The 21367-nt window shown below is 41.9% G+C and overlaps 2 protein-coding genes across 6 annotated transcripts in view; both read right to left on the bottom strand.

Moving 5' to 3' along the window:
* The window catches only part of dnah9l (dynein, axonemal, heavy polypeptide 9 like), a 34131-nt gene extending 24616 nt beyond the window's left edge, over nt 1–9515 (bottom strand). For 2 of the 5 annotated variants that reach the window (XM_037085195.1, XM_037085196.1), the window contains exons 1-21: nt 8751–8894; nt 8021–8216; nt 7375–7452; nt 6712–6923; nt 6383–6616; nt 6098–6265; nt 5452–5568; nt 5135–5272; nt 4766–4890; nt 4106–4301; nt 3278–3382; nt 2945–3136; nt 2354–2554; nt 1889–2224; nt 1721–1798; nt 1564–1619; nt 1322–1442; nt 1037–1206; nt 655–877; nt 453–569; nt 31–117 (exon numbers count right to left, since the gene is read on the bottom strand). In XM_037085195.1, the coding sequence (XP_036941090.1) occupies nt 31–117; nt 453–569; nt 655–877; nt 1037–1206; nt 1322–1442; nt 1564–1619; nt 1721–1798; nt 1889–2224; nt 2354–2554; nt 2945–3136; nt 3278–3382; nt 4106–4301; nt 4766–4890; nt 5135–5272; nt 5452–5568; nt 6098–6265; nt 6383–6616; nt 6712–6923; nt 7375–7452; nt 8021–8141 (3075 nt within the window). In that variant the 5' untranslated portion in view covers nt 8142–8216; nt 8751–8894. Of the gene's footprint in view, nt 1–30; nt 118–452; nt 570–654; nt 878–1036; nt 1207–1321; nt 1443–1563; nt 1620–1720; nt 1799–1888; nt 2225–2353; nt 2555–2944; nt 3137–3277; nt 3383–4105; nt 4302–4765; nt 4891–5134; nt 5273–5451; nt 5569–6097; nt 6266–6382; nt 6617–6711; nt 6924–7352; nt 7453–8020; nt 8217–8750; nt 8895–9387 lie in introns of those variants that run through there. The other 3 variants (XM_037085194.1, XM_037085198.1, XM_037085197.1) reach the window with 3 other exon arrangements.
* Nucleotides 9516–10318: 803 nt separating this feature from the next.
* LOC119011818 (dynein heavy chain 17, axonemal-like) lies at nt 10319–10678 on the bottom strand. The gene has a single exon (XM_037085219.1). It carries the CDS (start codon nt 10658–10660, stop codon nt 10349–10351), a length of 312 nt encoding a protein of 103 aa, XP_036941114.1. The 5' UTR covers nt 10661–10678; the 3' UTR covers nt 10319–10348.
* Between the last annotated feature and the right edge of the window lie 10689 nt (nt 10679–21367).

The raw sequence follows: 21367 nt of genomic DNA, 5'->3' as shown, positions 1-21367 counted from the left end.
TGTTATTAAAGCATTCCTCTCAGAGCTCACCTTATCAAGTAGTTTATATGGTTCCTCCACATTGATCTTAAAGATCTGTTCAGTGCGAAACTGCTCTCGGAATTCATGCTGTTTGACCTACAGGGATGAAAGAAGTGCTCAGGTCTTGTGCTTGAGTTGAAGTAGCAATACCATTGTACACAGTACTTAGAGTGGATGTATTTAGTTGCATTCAACCACTATTGACCCACTATGTGTATAAAAAAAAACTGCACATTCAGGATTCTTTGAGGCTGCAGTTCCCATGCATATCTGCCTCCATCTCTCAATCTATATCTGTAGACGCTGGCAGCACTGTGGCTTTAGTCATATATAATGCAGGACAGAAAGTGAGAAGGTTTATATGTCAGATATTGAGCTCTTTGCAAGGGGCTGCGACACTGACATCCTACCCAACTCACACATGGCCTCACCTCAAACCGGACACATTTCCTGCGTATAACTGAAACTTCATTTGATTGCAGTGGCGCCACTTCGTGTTTAACTGTGAATGCGATTTTCCTCAGACTCTTCCACTTCTCTGGCAGCTCCTGTGTTACATGGGAAAGTGAAGGATGTAACACAATCATAAATGTACACAACATGAAATGTGTTTCTCTGTGCATTAGTACACACCTCTAGCTGTGTGTAGACGCTCTCAGGCAGCTGTTGTCCGTAGGTCTTGAGGAGTTCAGCAGTTGACTTGAGAGGTTTGAAGTGCTGGTCAGTGCTGCTCTGTCTGTCTCGAATGGCCATGAGGTGCCCCATGATGTCCACCAGGCCTGCGTAGTCGCCATCTGACACCTTCTTAGAAAGGCCATGGGCTGTGTCCTGGACAAAGGAGGATAATTCTCTCACGCTGTGAGATAGCGAGGAAGGAGAGTGATGTTCAGTTTCAGTGTGACGAGGAGTGACACAGGATAAAGTTTTTTCTGCTCTGTATTTATCTTTTTAAATTGTTCCAATCTTTAGTTACAGAGTATATCTGTGTCTTTGCTGGTGCATGTGTGTGTCTAACCTTTGGTTCACGTGGTTGAGAAGGTGCTCCTTGAACATCCAGCTCCATCTCTTGATGACATTCATCAGCGTGTGTTTGAAGGGTCTGATATCGAGCTGCAGCCAGCCACAAAACACCCTCCGGTCCTCCATCTTGCTCACTCGCACATACAGAGACTCGAACAGGTTGATCTGGAATGAAGGATTATACAGTGACTCAGATATATGAGCCACAGTGAATACGACCAGAGAATATGGCTGCTCCACAAATACAGTAAATTATGGTCAAGTCAGTTGTAATACACACCTGTTCTTTGAAGTTGTCTAAAGTCGGTGGGTTCTTTTTCAGCTCATAGTCAGCATATAGCTCAGCTTCCTCTGTGCTGAGGACGTGACCGTAAAGCAGGAACTGCCTCATAAATTCAGACCTATGAAAGATGAGAAAAGAAGCTATGTGCTAAAAATGTTTGTTTTTTTTTTAGATTTTTAACTCTTTCCTCCAAGCAATTTTATGATGTAGAATATACGACAGAGCCATAAACCTCGAACCTGTCATCAGTCCAGAGATAGCGGTAGCTTGCAAATGATCCCTGATATTCTCTAACCTGAAAATCAACACAATGTATTTCAACACAACTGTAACTGCTTACACAACTGTGCACGTCATAAATGAGCCTCCATTTGTGGACAGGAAACAAACACATACCTTAGCAATAGCTGCTCGTGCCCGTGAACGTATTACGTGGCACATCTCTGACAAATCCTCCATTTCATTGATGTCACACTACAGAATAAAGAAACAACATCCCACATGACAAGGCTGTGCATTTGTACGTTAACTCTGTATAAGCCTCCACTATAATCTGTACAGCACCTGATAGTTATCCAGCTGCTTATGCTCTGCAACTCTGGGAATGAAGGACGCCATGTTGGTGATGTTGGCCACCATCTTATCGACGATATCATAAAAGTTACCGCCATGGCTGAAGTCCAACGGAGGATCGAAAGTCATCTCGTTGCCGTTGAGTACCAGCTGAACCTCAAACAGTGGTGTAATACGCTGGGTAGCGTCTGTATTGTCCATGAAGTACTGCAGGGAGCAGCGGACCGCACTGAAGAAGCCTGTCAGGATCATGTGGTCCACATAGTCTGTGTAAGCCCTCCACTCGCTGCTGTCCAGGTCTGTAACACCCAGCAGAGACTGGTTCTCCTGTGGTAAAGTAATTATGAAAAATGATGTATTACAGGAGTTCAGAAGGCAAAGAAATGCCAAATTATCCTATTATATATATTCATAGATTTCAGAATGCAGCATCAGGAGTAAGGTGAATGAATGTACCTGCAGCAGTTTGTGTATTTGCTCTCCTGTGCTGCTGATGAGAGTGTGCTGTTTGGAAACACTCTCTTCGATGTCTGAGAAGATGAGAAGAGTAGAAGCACAGCTCTTTCTGGTAATGAAGGCACGGTGGCTGAATTTGCCCATAAGGGCCTGAATGGCCTCCACATTAGCTTTACTCTTCTGGACACGACTGGAAATGCTCTGGCGGGAGCAAAAGAGAGAAACTATTACATCCAGTAATTACATCCCCTTTGGCTGACAGCTGCATGTCACATTTTGTTTCACAAGTGTTTGCAATAATTGAGGGAAACTGGCTTTGAAAACATGAGAAGGAAGCCAGTTTTCATGCTACATTGGCAGGCAACAGTCTCACAGCAGCTTTTGAAAGTGCCAGTGAACAAACTCTAAAATAAACCATAACTGCAATTACATTTTATTTATGTTTCAGCACAAAAGACAGTTGAGACAGCAGCTTCTCTATAAATATAGCAGAATATGAATAATTGTCATATACTAAAAACACTCACTCACAAGCTTTACATCAGGCCTTTTGTTTGTCAAAAGATCTCCTTAAAAATAAACATACAGTACCTTCACCAGGTCTCTTGTTTTCTGAATGTAGTCCCACAGCTCATCCTGAACCCAGGTGAGCTCACAGAGAGCCGGATCCAATTGTCGTCTCGTCCCATCCATCTCATCTTTGACCAACCCCAGCTCCACAGCCAGGATAGTGCTGTGGAGCTGATTGTACCACTGGGTCACCAAGACCAGGGTCTGTGTGTACTACAGGAAACGATGCAGCACTGACCCTGATTGTTTTTCCACACATTTCACAGCTAAAAACAAACATTTACTGCCACATAACTCACAAATACAGCTGTCTGAAACTATATCCACCGCAGCACTAGGAGCTGAGTTACCCACCATGTAGAGTCTGTCCCGTTTGGAGTAGAGATGGAGAGCAGCTTTGGGGATGTTTTCATTCTTCAGCATGCCCAGATACTTAACCTCCCTTAGCACAGATGTCAGCTGAGGAGAGAGAGAGGAGAAAAACGACTCGATCCAAAGTCAAAGTTCAGTGTTTTGTTTCCTTTTACCTTGACTGTAAAATGTGAATAGACAGGAGCTGCAGATTAAAGTGCAGATGTTGTTAAGATTTATGAATAATTGAGTGGTTGATATACGAAGGCCAACCTTGCCAAGTTATTCAAGTACCTTGAAAGAAAGTGCACATGCACAGTACATCAGATAAGTTGTTTATCCTTGGATTATTGTGCCTCATCTCTACACTGCAGGCTATAAATATTCATTACTGCTGTACTTTCTCTGGTTTCTTAAATTTCATGTAAATTGTTGAATTTTGTCTGTCTGTTCGTTGCCACTGATAGAAATAGTTCCTCATATAGCTGCATACAACTTTCTGGTTTCAGAGAAGGAAAATTAAGGTAATGTAATATCTTTAATTAATTTAGAACAGGATACATCAATATTGTATTATAGTAGTCAGCGATACAGTGTGATGGAGCAGAAATATATACAAACATATCTTTAACTATTTAATCTTCTGTTTGTGGTGTAAACTCAACCTTTTCCACTATTGTTCACCGTATGTACTGTCACATCCTTTATCTGATGTGTTAGCAGGAACGACTGTTGGCAGATTTCTGCACCAATTCCACACCTGACAGAACCCTGTACACTTAAAACAATTACATACAAATATCTGAGCTTTGACTAATATGTTTTACTTACCGCAGGACTGAAGTTGACCTGGAACAGGCCCGTGTCAGTATTCAGCATGAGCAGTGGTTCATTCAGGTGGGATTGACAGATTTGCTCCAGGCCCTCAGTCCACTCTGAGAACAGCTCCTCATCATGCTGGTGAAGAACCTCCAGAACATGCTCACACTTTCGCAGGACATCGTCTGCTTCAGCACACCCCAGAGGCCTGGAAGGGAGGGAGGGAGGAAAAAAGCCAAAGAATAATTGAGATAGCGAGTAAGATATCTGTCTTTTCGACATGTTTGACAAGTAAACTGTCCCCCTGCAGTGTGTATGCTAGAGTTATGAAGTGATGATGGTTGACTTGCATTGTCTGTAATATAGGGTGTTAGGTTTTGACAAGGAGGAAGAATGCTTGGAATGAAACAGAAACATCTCTAGTTACTTAAAAATATGTTTAAACTGTCCATCACAAATCCCACTGCAATTTAGGACATAGTTGTGAGCCAGAATTATTATTATTTTTTTTTTCAACCAAAACAGATATTACATTTTCAGTAGAGATCAAATTTTGGACAGTATATTTTTTGTAGAATACTAACAATGATTTAACTAAAACTCAACAGAGAAGACAGTTACAGTTACATGACATAATTCTGTATTCATGTGAAGAATAAAGTTGGTGCATACATATAGGCCAGCTGGCAGAGGTTGCTCCTGTTGGTGAGGATGCGAGTTCGAAGCTCCTGTGACCATTTGAGGTTGCCGGCCACTGATGGCATGTTCTTCCCCAGGACAGCACAGCCCGACCGCAGCTTAAACACACAGACTGAATTAATCTGGCTGATGACGATGTATTTATACTTTCAGAAAAGTGTAGGAAATGCTTAGCTAAGTGCATAAATTAAAATACAATATGGGTCACATTAAAGTCTTAGAAACTGCCATGGTATTTCAACTGGCTGTAGTCTGATTACATAATTTTATTTTTGTACATTGTGAAGTTACTCGATAATAACATTCACTGAGAATATTTATTTTCTGCTCAACTCCTCTTACCCCCTCTCTGTGTTGATCAAGTATAAACTGACAGTAGTCTATTTCTTGGTTGAACATGGCCAACAACACGTTGTAGTTCGGAGAGAACAGCTGGTGGATCCTGGGCCTCTCAAGCAGGGTGCTGAAGATCTTCAACAACTAGACGACAACAACAACAACAACACAATTTTAGAAAAGTATACATTTGAGACGTTTAGAAAGTCTAACATCCAAACACATAGTTCTGGTGTACCGCACCTGATCATCACCTTGTTCCCGAGTTATATGAATAAATACTGTAATTGGACTGGTTAAGTGTCAGGGCATAAGATACATACCTTAAAGGTTGACTTTAGGTTTTTAGAGTGCTGGAAGGCCAGATTGAGGACGGTCCCCAGCCTCTGGTCAAAATCTTTGTTCTGCTCCATGAAACGCCTGTAGTGATGCACAAAATCCTGGACACAAGATGGCATTAGACAGGAAATCATGGATGTTTTCAGCCCCTTGCCTGATTAAAAAACTTTGTGTCTACTTATTTTTTTAGGCTATTTTCATTGCATTACACTTTCATTGCAGTACCTCTCTTAGCTGAATTGATCAGTATGGGTTAGTAAATAACACATTTGTGAAAAATATATTATAACACATTCATTTCTGATTGAGTTCCAGTTTTGATTGGCTAAGTCACACTGGAAGCTGTGGTGAAATAGCTGTAAAATATCTAGTAAATTAAATATTGATGCACTGACTAATAATGCCTGCTGTCACTGATTCTTGCGTGTCGCTTAGCAACTACTTTGCTTTGCTACTTTTCAATTATTGCACTGCTGAGCAGAAAAATAAAATGTAATTGTTATTTTTTATTATTCGGCTGTGCCTGTCAATGCCACTTAAAAAATGCTGTGAATCACAGCCCTTTGGGGCTTATCAATTATACAGCAGTGTGATATCAAAAAGAACTGCAACAATCTCACTGGGCCTCACATTGTTAGTATAGTCCAGGGGGTCATATTTGCTCTCTCTGAGGGCCCGCCAGCGGTCATGGAACTCCTCACTCATGCTGAAGACCATCTCACTGAGGACTTTCCCTCTGGATCCACCCAGTTCAACCTTCTCCAGTTTCAGAAAGTCCAGTGCTGTTGCAAAAAGTTCCTACAGATGAGAGGAGAAAAACCACTGATGGGTCAGAGAGATAAGAGGCAGGAAATAATGTGGTAATGTTGGAACAGATGTGCACATTTTTAACAAACACAGGGATGTGCTAGTCACCTCAATCATAAGCAGCCTGTCCATGATGCAGTCTGAACGCTGGAACACAAGTGTTGCTGGAAAATCCCACAGCTTGATGGTCTGGGTGTGTCTGTAGTACTTTGGGATCCGCTGGCGGTAAGTATGAAACAGCTGCTTGAAGGTGCGCAGAACTGAAATGGTTATCTGAACTCTCTCCACCCCCTCCTCAAGCTCCATCTTAAATAGTTCTTCAGGGATGAGGTAGGCAAAAGCCTGGACACAGACACACAATCATTAAGAAGATCAGTTGTTTAACTTACTTCATCTTATTCTGTCCTGTCTCTTACACACATAGACACATCATCCACCTTTTCAATGATCAGGTTGCAGAACTCTTGCAGGAGGACCACCATGCGTTTGGGGGTGCAGTAGTACTGGGAACGGCTCCAGATGAGACAGAGAGTGTGGAAAAGAGGAGGCAGAAGGGCGTCTACAGTTGGAAAACTTCTCTCTTCTAGGCTGCTGATCACTCTTCTCAGAGGGCGCAGATACAGATCTATGTCCTCTGCTTCCAGCACCGCTATCATGATTACATAGAGAAGAATGATGGATGAGATGATCCTTATAGCTAACTTAACAGTAAATGATACAGTGGTTAAAAAACCTGTGTTATTTCTGTAGATTGACAACTTAAACCAAAAGTGATAATGAATAAATACTTTTTATTCAGCCTGAACATTTCTTCTGGATCCAGGAGGAATTTTCAGAATGAATAAAAATAAGTTTGGTACTAATAGAAAAAGAAAATAGAAAGAACAAACAAACAAACAAACAAGGTATAGTGAAACTGTGCAGGGGAAATTATTATTATGATATCTGTAATTATCTGTAAACTCTGAGTGTAAGTCTAGTTTATGAGGTAAAACTAAATGTGAAATCGAGCAGTGAGAGACTCGAACGAGGAAACTAATTAAGTAGCACTGATAAATGAGGAACGGTGCAGATCTACCCTCATTGACTTTGAGGCAGACCTCCTTGAAGGAGGAGTAATAACTGCTCTTGACGCGTCTCAGGATCTCCATGATGCGATCCACTTTGGGGCTCTGGATCTGAAAAGGTCATCATAGTAGGATTTAGTGGCCGCATCATAAAGTACATCTGCACAATCCATTACAAATCACTACAACACTTCTGCATTAAAATCTAGCTTTACACAGCATACAGCATTGACGTTTGTTGACACTGTAGGAAATCTACAATTCAAATTATAATTAGAGATCATAGTTAAACGTAGGGCTGTATTGGACCACATTATACCGAGAGATGTTTTCAACTTTAGTCCTCCCTCTATACATACATACATACATGGTGAGAGAATGGTTGGATTGGACAACATTGCTTGTTTGTATACCTAATGAAGTAGATGAGTGTATATCACATGCACTGATGAGGAAGATTTATGGAAACCCTGCTATGTTACGTATGTACGCATGTAACATTTAATTTATCTGCCCATTCCAGATGTGGGCTAAAATCTGGTATTTGGGAATACTATCTATAAATGGTCTATGAATTTGAAAAAAACAGAAACTTTTGTTGGTACTTTGAGAACTGCGGCTAAAGTTTACATTTTGACTGACTGCTCCCCTGCTAACTTCCACAGAGCAAATGTCATACTTGTGATTGGATGCCCAGCAGGTTTTCCCTCTGAGTGGTCCAAAACTGGAGCTCCACGTTGGGGCCTGGGTGGTCTCCCCGGAGCAGCACCATACAAGAGTCTTTCTTCAGGACATTCCATATCTGTCCAGACCACTGAACTATCAGAGTTTCTATAGAGTATAACAAGCCACGGTCTAGTGGCCAACCAGTGGGGCTGAGGGAGGCAGAGAGAAAGGCAATCAGTCTGGGTAAAAATGGAAACATAGGCTTGTGAAGATGAAAGCACAGAAACAAACCACCAACAAGACAAACATATCACTTTAGAAAGTTTTAAATGCCATCACAACCAACTTATAAGTCTTTTGTGTTCATTTGGCACAACAATAATTTACTGCAACAAGACGCTGACATTTCACTTGTGCATTAGCAACTTATACTTTTAATGATATTATGATTTATGCATTGACAAATAGTATCATATATTCTATCATACATTATATCTTAATCTCTATCAAACACTAAACAGTCTGTGCCTTTCTACCAGGTAAATGTTATTCATTAAAGCTAGCTAGGCAACATAATAAATGTATAAATGTGAGATGTCTCACTGATGACCCTGCTAGAAAAAGCAGCATAGACCAGCACCAAAACACAATATAAGCTGGTCTTGCTAGTGACCAGTTACTTGCGAGACCAGCGTGTTTAGCCAAATTTTGCCAAATCCCGCAGCTCGACTGACAAAACTTACTGCTGTTTAGAAGATATTCCAAGTTAAGTTTCTTTCTATAACCTTAGCCAGATGCTAGCTGAAAAATATTATGTATGCTACATAAATAAAAGTTGTATTAGTTCAATCTCTAGTCGGACTCCGATCGGTCTCTTGAGTAAACAAAGATGGCGCCCGGAAATGGCGCCAGACCACCGACGTCACATTAAAACCTGACTTTCCTTTTTGCTTTTTGTTTGTTTTATGAAACTATGAAAATCGTATTGAATATTAAATCTTAAGATATACAATACTATTAACGCGAATGAGTGAAACTGAAAGAATGGCGTTTAATTTAGCCTTATTTGCATTTTATTTTGTCGCTGTGGCAAACAATACGAGCAGGCAGTGCGTCACTTCCGGCTGTCAACAGTATTTTACGTCCGAAGTTTTTAAACGGGTTAAACATGTTTAACCATGCAGTCCACGGAATATTATTCTTTCCAGCTGACCAAAAGGACACGTAATGAATCTCGAAATGCGGTGAGTCTCGTTAAACAGCCTGTGCGGTTATTCCAATAAGTTTTAACTGGGGAAAAACGACGAGCATAAGCTAGCTAGGCTCTTCATTGATACTCTAAGGGTAGCAGATTGAGCTAGCAGTTAGCCATGAACTGACCTGAGTGCAATGTCTTGAGGCCGTGCCCTCTCCACACGCAGTGGCAGCGGCAGCAGTGTCCGTCCCTCAGCACGGCCTCTCAGGGTCACCACCCTGTTCCTCAGCTTCTCCAGGTGCCTGTGGATGTCATCAGACACCACCCGCGGCCAGTCCTCGTGGTTCAGACCGTTAGACAACACAACCACCAGCACCTGTACAGTACACACAAGCTGTCACATGAAGCTGGACTCATGCTACACTAAAACAACACCAAACCATGCATTCTCCATGTGTCTTACCAGCAATGAGTTGGAAATCCCAAATCACTCACACACACCACTAGCCCACCTCAGAGATGACAACAGGCAGATGCTCCATGGGATATCCAGGCACTTCTCCCAGCCGCAGTTGGTGTCTGAATCCTTGGCGGGCAATTCTCTTTACACCTCTCTTCAGCACACACAGCAGCTTGGTCTTCCATGGTGGGGACGTCTTCAGAGATGCAGAAACAGTAGGAATGCTTTCAACAGCATTGAAAGCCCCAGAAATAAGTAGTGACTTATTTCAAAATAGGTTTGTTAGATGGAGTGTGCGTGGCAAGTCCAGGATATTAAAATGTGTTGTGTAATGAAGATAAACTCAGGATGAAGTTGTATATGCCTAGCAGTGTTCTGCTTTTTTCTCTAAGGATGTGAGGAATCTTTTCCCTCAGTGCCACCCAGGAAAACATATAATGAAATGTGCACATCACCCTATAGCTGTGCACATCATCATTTTAGATATCTTTATCTTAGGGATATCATACAGGACTGTCAACACACAATACATGCTGAAAACAAGAGATGAGCTACAACATTAAGTATTTACTTAAGGCTTTAACCATGATAAGGTTTGCCTAGGAAATTGACCTTAGCCCTGAATAGAAAATGAAAACAGAAGGTAAACTCATTTATGAAAGCAGCTGCCTGAACTTTTTTTAAACTCAATTCATCCTTTTCCGATTTCCTACCTGAGCATCCCCTGCATGCAGTGTCCCTCCAGGCCCCGTGAAGAGCAGCAGTCTGTTGGTCCAGATGTGGTCCAGGAAATCCAGTATAATCTTCTGGTTCTCCTCTGCTCCAATGAAGCGGTTCCACTTATCCGTCTTCACTCGCAGCACGCAGAAGGCCTGCTCCCGAAGGAAGTCCACCCTCTCATCTGACAACACCACCCCAGTTTTGAGAGAGGGCTCCTGGGGGACACGCACACCTCCAGCGCCTCCACTGCTGCTGCTTGTACTGGTGGCCTCGGCCATGAAGACTCAGCTGGAAGAAATTAGGTTATACTACTACTTGAAATCAGAATAGAGAATCACATATAGACGGATTAAAGATACAAGCTCAACTCAATACTTACTGTAAAGATCAGAGGCTATAAAACGACATTTTCACAATCATAAAAACAATAGAAAACTCTCTTTCTATGGTCCCAACATAATGTTTCTTCTCTCTTCTCTAGTTCGGAGGGCTGTCAGCTTGTAAAGTGATACACACCTTGATGGTCAACCTGTCACTGTGACAATACAGCATGGGCTGGCTTCATTATCCTGCATGGTGGATGCTGTTTGTGTATGACCTGCTACCCGATCCTGTAACCTGAGCCTTCAGAGGAGACCTAACTGCAGTGACGCCTTCAGGACAGGTAGGGCTATTACACCTGTGATGCACTTGAAAGATTTACCATGTTTCAGCAAAATATGAGTCACCCAGATAGATACTATAATTTCACCAATTGTATGTCTGTGTATTTGTGTCAGACGGCAGGACAACTGGATGCCATTTTTTAAATATTTGATATAAACATGTGGCAACTGCTACTGAGGATGTAAAATTTGTCTAAATAGAGTAAAATAGTTATTTTGTGCACCTTCTTCTATTTTTAACCTATGTTCTGTGTGTCATCACCACATGGTGGCAGTGTGGTACAATGTTTTCTACAGCATCCTTCAACTGTAATCCAAAGTGACCCCAGCCATGACATCCTATTACACGTTTTATGCCATTTATATAAAAATATGGAAAAATGGGACATTTCTCTAACTGTGTTACTTAAAATACCACAGCAGTGATTACCCTTTTAGAGATCCTTCACTTTCTGCGTTTAACCTTAGTACACAAATGTAATCATATCCAAATTTAAAATGGGCAGACTGGAGAAGGCAGAGTTTCCTCGGATGTTTGACATTTGAGTGTGTTGCTAACCTTATGGTCATACATTTGATACATACATAGGGTTATGCAGTACCTAGAGACATACAGTAAGGCTCCTCTCAGTAGAAGACTTGTCAAAACCGAATTCCTACAGTACAAAGTGTACAATTGTAGTTCAACCATTCTCTTTGGATTTTGCAAAATGTACTTGTTCATACAGCTGCTTCATTTTCTGTGATCACTTCCCTTTGGCTTAATGTCACGCCTTTGAACAGTAGAAACAATGGATGGAAGTGATTTTTCACTTCACATGACACGTATATGCTTAATGAATGTATATGACCTTTGGTGGTTTATGTCTTTATTTCGAACAAGTGTTCGACATTCATCAGCAGCAAAAATTTCCATTGTTTGCAACATTAGCTATACCAGCCAATAATCCTTGGCAATCCTCCAAGGGAATTTGTCCTTTCTGAAATCTCTAATTCCATTCTTCATTCTGTTTGCATAAGTGAATGTGTGTGTGTGAGTGTGTTTGCATGAATGCTCTTTGCACACATGTATTGTGTGTGTGTCATGCCGCTTAAATACATGTCCTTTACATGATGTGCAAGGATGCGGTTTGTGCTAGCATTAATCTATGTATGTGCGTGTGTTTCCATTAATATATGGCTACAAAAGCGTGTGATTAAATGTGTGCTTGTGTGTGTGTGTGTGTGTGTGTGTGTGTGTGTGTGTGTGTATGTATGTATGCTGGTCCAGAGCCCGAGGCGAGCGAGGGTGTCCCTCGGGTGTCTCCACACACACTGTATCTAAGCCCATTTGAGCCTGCTGACAGCAGGAGCATGACTGCCCATCTCTCTGACCTCATGCCCAATGTCAGCTATGCTCTGCAGGGATGGAGGGATGGAGGCCAGAAAAAGAGATCTTAGGACAACTGGTGGGGGACGAGAAGAGTAGGATAGGGAACCAATGGAGAGAAAAGGGCAAAAAAGAGAGGGTGTATGCCGGGGTGGAGAATGAGGAGGGGCAGCGAGCTTACAGAATACAAATGAGACAGAGAATAGAGTGATGAAGGAGCAGAGGAGCAACAGCAGAATAGAGATATGCTCTTGGCCGGCTATTGGTGATAAATATTCAAGAGTAGTTCTGAACAGAGTCATTGCTGAGTAATGTAAACAGGAGGAGTAAGAGGGCAAATGGAAAAATGTGTCCTCAGGCAACATTTAAAATCTCAGCTCTTCACTGTAAATGAAATACGACCTGTAAGAAGATGTACAGTAATATTCTGCTCCAATGTAGCATGGCAAAGCACCAGCTAAACTCTCATTTAATCTCTCAGCAATGCAGTTTTAACCTGAAGCGTCTCCCTCATTTCTTTTCTCCTCCTCTGTTTCTCCTCCTCACGCTCTCTCCATTGGCCGTTGCCATGACTACGTGTTGCTTGACGATCAGACTGGTGCTCTTGAGTCCGAAGCTTCAGCCTGTCTCTCCCCTCAACCGCTCCTCCGCTCCTCTCCCCATCACCCTTTTCCTGTCCTCAGTTAGGGGAGGAAAATTACATGTAGATGAGCTTGAGGTCTCTGTATCTTCCAACCACACACACACACACACACACACACACACACACACACACACACACACACACACACACACACACACACACACACCATGACGGCCATCATCTCTTCAGGCGCTGGCTCTCTCGAACAAGTCCGCACTTTGGTACCACTCACCATGGCCTTTTTCATTTTGTCTTGTAGTCTCCAGGGAAAAACGACAGATTCATGTATTTCTGAAGCAGCTGGACTCAGGGGAGACAGGGAAATGGATGAAAAAGGAGAATAGAGCCGAGTGGGGGAAAAGAGCAACAAGAGAGAAAAATGTCATCAGGGAAAGAGAGAGAAATTGAGACGGTGACAAAGATGGCATACACACTGTCACAGGCACACGCACACACACACGCACACACACACACACACGTAATGATCATTTCAGAGCCTCCCTCCTGTTGCTGGCTGACTACCCATGAGACCCACCATGGCTGGTGATTGCCATGTATGAGCTTGTGTGCGTGTGTGCCCAGATGGTGCTGACCAGCCGTCCCTTCCAGGGTAGATGAAGTAAATGGTGCGATTACAGTAATGACCGACACACACATCTGTCCCGTTCCTCTGCATGGCTGCCAGCTCTTTTGGACACACACACATGCGCAAAAGTGCTACTGGCAGGCATCTGTGGAGTGGGTTAGAGCAAACACTCCGCATTATAATGTGCATTTTATCTAATGCTTATGTGTTGTACAATTTTTGCTGTTTTGTTATTTTGTGGTGGGGCGTAAAAATGTGAAAATGTAAGCAGCTGGTTGATACCTAAGACACCTTACAAAGAGTGTCACTTTGGATGAAATACGACCCCTCTTGTCAAGGTGACTCTGCTTAATCCCTCTCAGTTTCTCAATCTAACCCCCCCTGTTACTAGTCCTCTTTCTGCCTCTTCATCCCTTCTCTCCACCCTGCAACTGTCCTCTTCTCCCTTTCATCTCTACAATCTGACCCACTTCAAAATTGCCCCCACTCCTGTCCTGCCATTTTTTTCCTGTTTCCACCTCTTTGGTGTTTTTCTCCAACCAGAGATGAGTCGAGAGAGTGGGACAATTCGCATGAGCCACCGGGGGCATGCGATCTCTTTGTAGTTTGGAGAAAAGGCAGGGAGTCACCAGCAAGCTCTTCTGTATCAGACCTCTTCTTTGTTCCGCAAAGGTCTTCCTCCTCTGTCTGGACTCAGTGATATTTGAGGCAGGTCCGTGTAAGCAGGAAGGGGTTAGAGAGCATGGCCAGTCTCCCAGATTGTGTGTGTGTTTGCGTGTTTAAGTTCTGAGCTTGCTTTCCTCTGAGTATATCAAGTGTATTTGTGCGTTCTAGTTGAGGGGACCCCAGCAACCTGTGTTCAGAAATGCTGAGTCCGTGCTGACCACTTCCAGGATGTTGTTCACTAAGTCAACACTTTGTGTAAGAGAACACCCTTATTTCACTGGCAAAGTACTGCAGTGTCCCCTCCAAAATCTGCAGATACAGGAAATTTTGTTTAAAAGAAAAAAGGACAGCATTGTTCTGTGCTGTGGTAGACACAGGTAGTAGTCTCCTCTTACAGCATGTTCACCTGGGTGTGCTCTCAGGAGGCTCATTAAGCTGTGCTGAGACAAAGAGATCCACTGGAATAAAGTTATTTACAAAGCCCTCCTTGCAGTGTCGGGGGGAGGTTTTTCGTTGAATTCCAGTTACACTTACATCCTGTAGATGGGGCTGTTTCTCTTTCAGCCTCCAGAGTTTGTCCTTTAGATACTCTAAATCAAAATTTCTCCCCAGCCTCATCCTCTTGTTGCTTATGAATACCCATATAAGCTCTTGGGAGGTGTGTATTATGTGTGCTCCTTGTCAATAGCTGAATTAGGCTTAATTCCACTGTGGGCATATGTAAGCATATTACTATAGGTATTCATACAGATACCAATACACACAAACCAGTTCAAGTGTGTTTGTGGATTCAGGCTCACACACACTGAGTGTTCCCTTGGTCTTTGACATTGAGAGAAAGTATTGTCTCTATTGATTTATCATCATCTGCTCACCTCGGAGATATTAAGAACATAAAACAATAAAAGAGAAGTGGAACACACCTGGGTAACCTCTAAACCGAAAATACAAATGACACACTGTCCAGTGGTTGGAAGCATCTTAAGAGCACTGACAGTAGGAGAGATGTTGGTGAGAAAGAGTGAGTGAGTGAAAATATCCATATTTCACTTTGTTTTTTTTAACTTTAATTGAAGTGACAAAAGCAAAGCTCTTAAGCAGAGCTGTCTCATCTCAAAGACATTTACCTTCCTTTAGAAGCCCTCCCCATGATGTGATTAGATCAAAAATCATACCACACTGTACCCTATATCTTTTTCACGCTCACTGGTTTAGCCAAATGAGGTGAAAGGAGCCAAAGGTTTCCATGGTTCCATTAAAATATGTCTGAGAGCAAAGCAGGGAGTTAGACACACTGACACACTAACTGTGTCACCAGCCCCCTTTTCAAATGACTACACTGCTTTATCTGATTGGCTGCCACAGTTCTTGGCCATTACATGTGAAGACGAGCTAATGAAGGTAGACAGAGGGGAAATGATAGACTGAGGTTTCACTCTGGTGAATAAGATTGTAGGGCACAGAGTCTGATTGTCTGTCATTTTGGTGCCATTCATTGGCAATCATTGCAGTGGGCAGCTATTAGTTTAATGTTGCATATAGGTTAACTGCGGTGCTGTCCGATGTCCCTATTAGCAAGGAGACACTTGTTCCACTGGTGTTATTGTATGGGAAGTAGACAGCTTTGCAATTAAATGCTTTGGGGAAACTGAGTAATTGTTGGCTGAGTGCAGAATTTAGGCCACAGATGGGGTTGGCTGATCAGGTGAACGGGGCTTCAAGATGCCGTCCCCACAGTTACCATGTGGACACAGATAATGACGTAGTTAAAGCGTCAGGGGGCCAATTGAAGCGTGTCGTTACCTCGTGTGTAGTTATGGATTTCTCTTTGTTTGAACATTGTTCAACATTGTACACAGCTTAACACGTTACATGTTATATCTTTAGTTAATACATGTAAGCATTATACACCCAAAACTAAAATGATAAATATTATGAAACATATCTGCTGTACATGAGTGTTAACATTGTTTAAAGTCTATGTCTATGTGTATGTCTATGTGCATTAGCATGCTGGCGTTAGCATTTACACCAAAGCACCGCCATGCCAAAGGTCAGTCTCTGGGCACTTAGTCTTGTTATAATGACGATCCCACATGGCTATAAAACTTGTAAAGTCTAAGAATACTAAAGTAGCTTTCTTGAAAGATGGAAATTGCAATGGTGCATAAAAACACACGCACACACCAACAAACAAATGTCATTGATCAGGGTTAAGCTTTGATCTCTGTGTGAGAGCATGCCATAGCCGATCGATAACTTTAATTCGGCCTCAAGTGTGTATCTGCACGATTCTGTCTCCCATGTCTCTCACTCCCTGACACTTTTTCAACCATACAAATACACAGACAAACACACAGAGTCATATTCTCCCCTTTCTCAAACCCTTGCACACAGAATTAAACACACACACATACACAGCAACCTGATTAGGTGAGCCACGGGGGTTAGGCCTAATGACAAACAAACTCAGCGTGTGCACAAACACCTCAGCTCCTCAGATGAAATATAGATTTTCCTCTCCCCCAAAAGCTGATGGGTATTAGGTGAGGGCATGTGTGTGTGTTTGTATGCTCGTGTGTGCTTGTGTGTGTGCCCGTAATCTTGCTCTCCAGATTGTTTTCTATGGAAAGAGGAGGCACAGGAGAAAAGCATGTAAGTGATTGGACACTGCTTTGTTACTGTTAAAGACCCTCTCTCCAGGGAAATAGTGGGTTAAATAACTGTGTTTTCAGCTTTTTGTGTGTGTGTGTGTGTGTGTGTGCTGTCTGATAGATTAATAGAAGTGCTATCTCATCCCAGGGGAAATGCACTGGTATTGTTTTTACTGATGTCAGGTCCTCCAAGATTACTCAAAAGGTGCTTAATGTGTGTGTGTGTGTGTGTGTGTGTGTGTGTGTGTGTGTGTGTGTGTGTGTGTGTGTGTGTGTGTGTGTGTGTGTGTGTGTGTGTGTGTGTGTGTGTGTGTGTGTGTGTGTGTGTGTGTGTGTGTGTGTGTGTTTTGTCATTTTTTTGATATGAATTAATACACATAAATGATGGCTGGCTCATTGCATTCACATGAAAAACCCAACAATATCGTAAATCAAAATATTGGCATGTGCAAGTGTGATAAGTCAGATCACAGACGAAAGAACATGAAGTGCATTTAAAACAAAAATGCGTAAGCTCGTGCCTCTACAAACAGGTATTGTTTAACCCTTGGTCAAAGGAAGAGTAATTATTAAACTACATGTTGTATTCCTATATGATATCACATGAATGTGTTCAATAGAAATTAATAGAGGAAATGCTGTTTGGATCCAGCTGTGATTAAACAAAACCAGGTGCTCCTAATGCACGGGTAGGCTGATTACAGGTCAAGGGAAAAAGGAATCACTAATCAATATTTTTAAATTAACAATTGGATACAGCACTACTGTATGTGTCAAGCAATAGCTTGTATTTCCAGATTCACGAAGAATTATCATCTGGTGCTGCTCAGCTCTACAAAGTGTTTTAGTGTGATACAACTTGGGATGTCAACAGTAAAACAGTAAAAAAGTTTTAAAAACACCTCTTGTGTTTTTATGTCATTAAGCTTTTTTTTACTTAATAAACACAAAGTCACGTACCGGCTGAGGGGTGTTGGGCAGTCTGAAACTGACATCCCTAGTTTCAACTTTTGTTTTGGCGTTATTTGTTTTGACTCATTTGTACAACAAAGCATCAAGGCTCTTGTAACTCACTGTCTGCTACCTGCGCAAGACGGAGGGAAAATTGAAACGCGGAACATTTAGCAGCTAACAACACGTTTCTCTCAGGAGAGGATGGAGACCTAGACAGAGCTATAAAGAGGGAGTCTAATCAACCTGCCAGGTGGAAAGAAACATGACTCCAAATGAATTATAATGATTCTCCATGACTGCTGGATGTGCACAGTAAATAAGCAGCTCTTCACCAACACATTCACCATATTACTGTATAGGTTAATAACATGTTAATGTTGTGTTAACAACATGCTTTTCTGCTCCCAATTGGCCTCAATCAGTTACTACAATTTAAAAAAAATATTTTAATGTTGGGATATACAGTATGATTTTAACAGGATCCATACAAGATAGAAGCTTATCGACCTAACATGAGTTCCTTTGGGTCAAACAATCACAACAGATACAATAAACGCAGATCTCAATCAAACACACAAGAGTTTGTGCAGCAATATCCTGCTGCCTTTATTGAAAGAATAGAGAATGGCTGTTTACTGTCATGCAGACAAACTGCTCATTGAAGCCGAGGGTCAACAATGAACCTCATACAAAAGAGCTTATGTTGTAATATTGAAGATAAACTGTCTCTCCCCATAGTCTGTGTAATTCACCAAAAATATTGTCATGATTATGTGAAGTACAATATGATTTCCTTCTCAGTCAATGACTTTATGATGTCTTTCATGCTATTTCATCTCAATTTGATGCTATCTAAAATTCATCAGTTAACATTTCAACCACCCAAATGATTATATCATCAAAACCAGAGTATTTTGCAAGCAGGAGGATTAAAATGACTCATAACTTTAATTAGAATCTTTTGTCGGCTTTACTTTCATGCCAGCAATCAATTTGTAGTTCAATGTCACTTCTCCCTGATGGCGGGTATCTTTTTCTGGAATGAAACTCTTCAAACTGTTCCAAACCCTTCAATATCAGTGCTGTGAGGTGTGTAATGTCTCGTAAGCGTGTGTGTAACTGTGTGCTTGTGTTTGAGCGTGCTCAGCTCGCTGCAGGTTAAGCTAAGTGGCTGTCTGGCACAGGCATCTTTGATTATCTTTATTTATCCCTCCCACCCACTGTTTCTCCGCTCAGTCGCTCGCTCAAACACACACCCCTCCTGCTAAAAAGCTAATCTTTCTGTGCTAATGAAAGGTATTGGGTTTCCTAACAGGCTTTTAAAGGAAGGTGATGGATTGAAGGGTAGATGGATGGTGGGAGGGGAAGAAGGGACACGAGGAGGGGAAGAAGTAAGAGGGAGGTGAGGTGTCAATAAGCACATCAACCTGATCCCTTTCAGTCTGCGAGATGTGCATATGCTGCTAATGTATGCAGTCATGCACGCAGCCACACAGCTTTAGTCCCTCATAAATCTCTGGGCAAAGCATAAAAGCAAGTCTTTTGGTGCCAATAAGCTGAGAGACAGATTGCGAGAGATGTCTCCACCTTGACCAGTGCTGTGATAAATGCCTGAGGGTGTGTATGCATGCACTCCAATGTATTACATCAGTGCGGAGCTGTGGGTCTGTGCAGATTGGTGCAGAACTATGGTTATTAAGTGTATTTTGTGTTGCTGAGGGGAATTCATTACGTGATACTTTACATTTTCAACACATTTGCGGGAAAACAACATCCTCCAGTAGAACAAACCCAGATGGCGTGACAGTGAAATGGTTTAGTAAGTGATGATCTGTCCACTGTTATTGATTGGATGTTATATTTGAGACACTTTTAAAGATGTGTGAGAGTATTATTAATAATAATAATAATAATAATAATAATAATAATAATAATAATAATAATAATAATAATAATAATAATAATAATAATAATAATAATAATTACTTAAGACTAATTTTAAGATCTTGCCATCCAAAGTCTTAAAATGATCCTTCTTGATCTCTCTCTTACCTCCACATCCTTCGTTCCTCCAGGTGGAACAATAGTGGGGGGTGGGGGTGTCTTGGGATCACCAGCCCCTGCTCTCTCTCCAGCTCTTTCCCCTTTCTAATAAAGCTGATAATCATTTGTTTCCCAATCACATTAGCATGCCAGTAATGAGAGGGGTAAGTCAGCCATTAGAATATGATCCATAATTCATTGTTGACTCCCGTTCATTACCCCAAACTCACTCAGATGAATGTTTAATAAGTCTGTGTGTGTGTGTGCGTGTGCGTGCATGTGTGACTTTGCATCTCAGTTTATCATCTGGGGTACAGAGCGGTGTCAGGCTACGATGGATTGTTTGTGCTGATGGAAATTTGCACGATGGACTCTGTAATCTGCCATTTTCCATATGCCTTACGTAACTCATGAATGACGCAAGCAGCGACTTTAATTGGAAATATATGCAAGGGTGCATTACTGTGCATCTTATTAGGTGTGCGTGCGTGTCTCCCTCGCTCTCTCTGTTTTCTCACTCTCTGTCTGTCTCTCTTGTGAGTGAAGCAGACAGCTGTTATCAGTCGCTGACAGAATCCTCCCATCAACCCCCTCGTTCTCCTGTCAATCACAACACATTGTCACCAAGTTGCCATTTAAATGGTCCCCTTTCCCTGTGTTTACTCAAGAAATATGTGTGCGTGAGAAAATAATGTAGAAGCCCTGCCCTTGCTCTCCTCTCCTCTCCTGAGAAAGACAAACACTGCTGGTTGATTAATACGTGAGAATTCCCCAAACACCTTCATCAGGTTCCCTACAATGCAAAATTACTCCCTCAATAAATGAATAGTTGTTAAAACCAGCTGGAACATCATTAATGTCCGGCTTTGAGCCAGAGGAAAGTTACTTCAAGTGGTGTGTGTGTGTGTGTGTGTGTGTGTGTTTACGTGTGTGTGTGTGTCTTTTGGCAACCTCCTAATGAGATGCCTGTGTTTCCCTCCATTAGTAGTTTATTAGATGGCATAGGTCGCTGAGGTTTGTAAAATACAGTAAGCTTAATTTAGCACATTTGGCACTACAGGGGCATAGGGGGCTTAGGGGAGTATCAAGGGCATGGACAAATGACATAGCTTCGGAGGTAAATTAAAGTCGCCAGCATTAATAGTTGGGCTGTTGAGCACAGCCATCATGCCCTATAAGAAATCATTAAACTGCCTAGGAGGTGCTGATGTGAATGATATGAACATGAGTGGGATTTGAACCACCTGAACCACCTGGCAAATGCTACTTAATATTCTGCTGTGGCTTGAAAGGTGGTAATCATCTTTTTTAAAATTATTGTTCTCTACCTTCAAAGATCACTTTAAGGTTCACCAGCACGCAGATGCATTTTGTGTAAGTGGCCTTTTATTCTAAATAATCAGTG

Source organism: Acanthopagrus latus, chromosome 21, assembly GCF_904848185.1.
Source record: "Acanthopagrus latus isolate v.2019 chromosome 21, fAcaLat1.1, whole genome shotgun sequence".
NCBI classification, from domain to species: domain Eukaryota; kingdom Metazoa; phylum Chordata; class Actinopteri; order Spariformes; family Sparidae; genus Acanthopagrus; species Acanthopagrus latus.
This window is presented reverse-complemented; position numbering and strand designations above follow the sequence as displayed.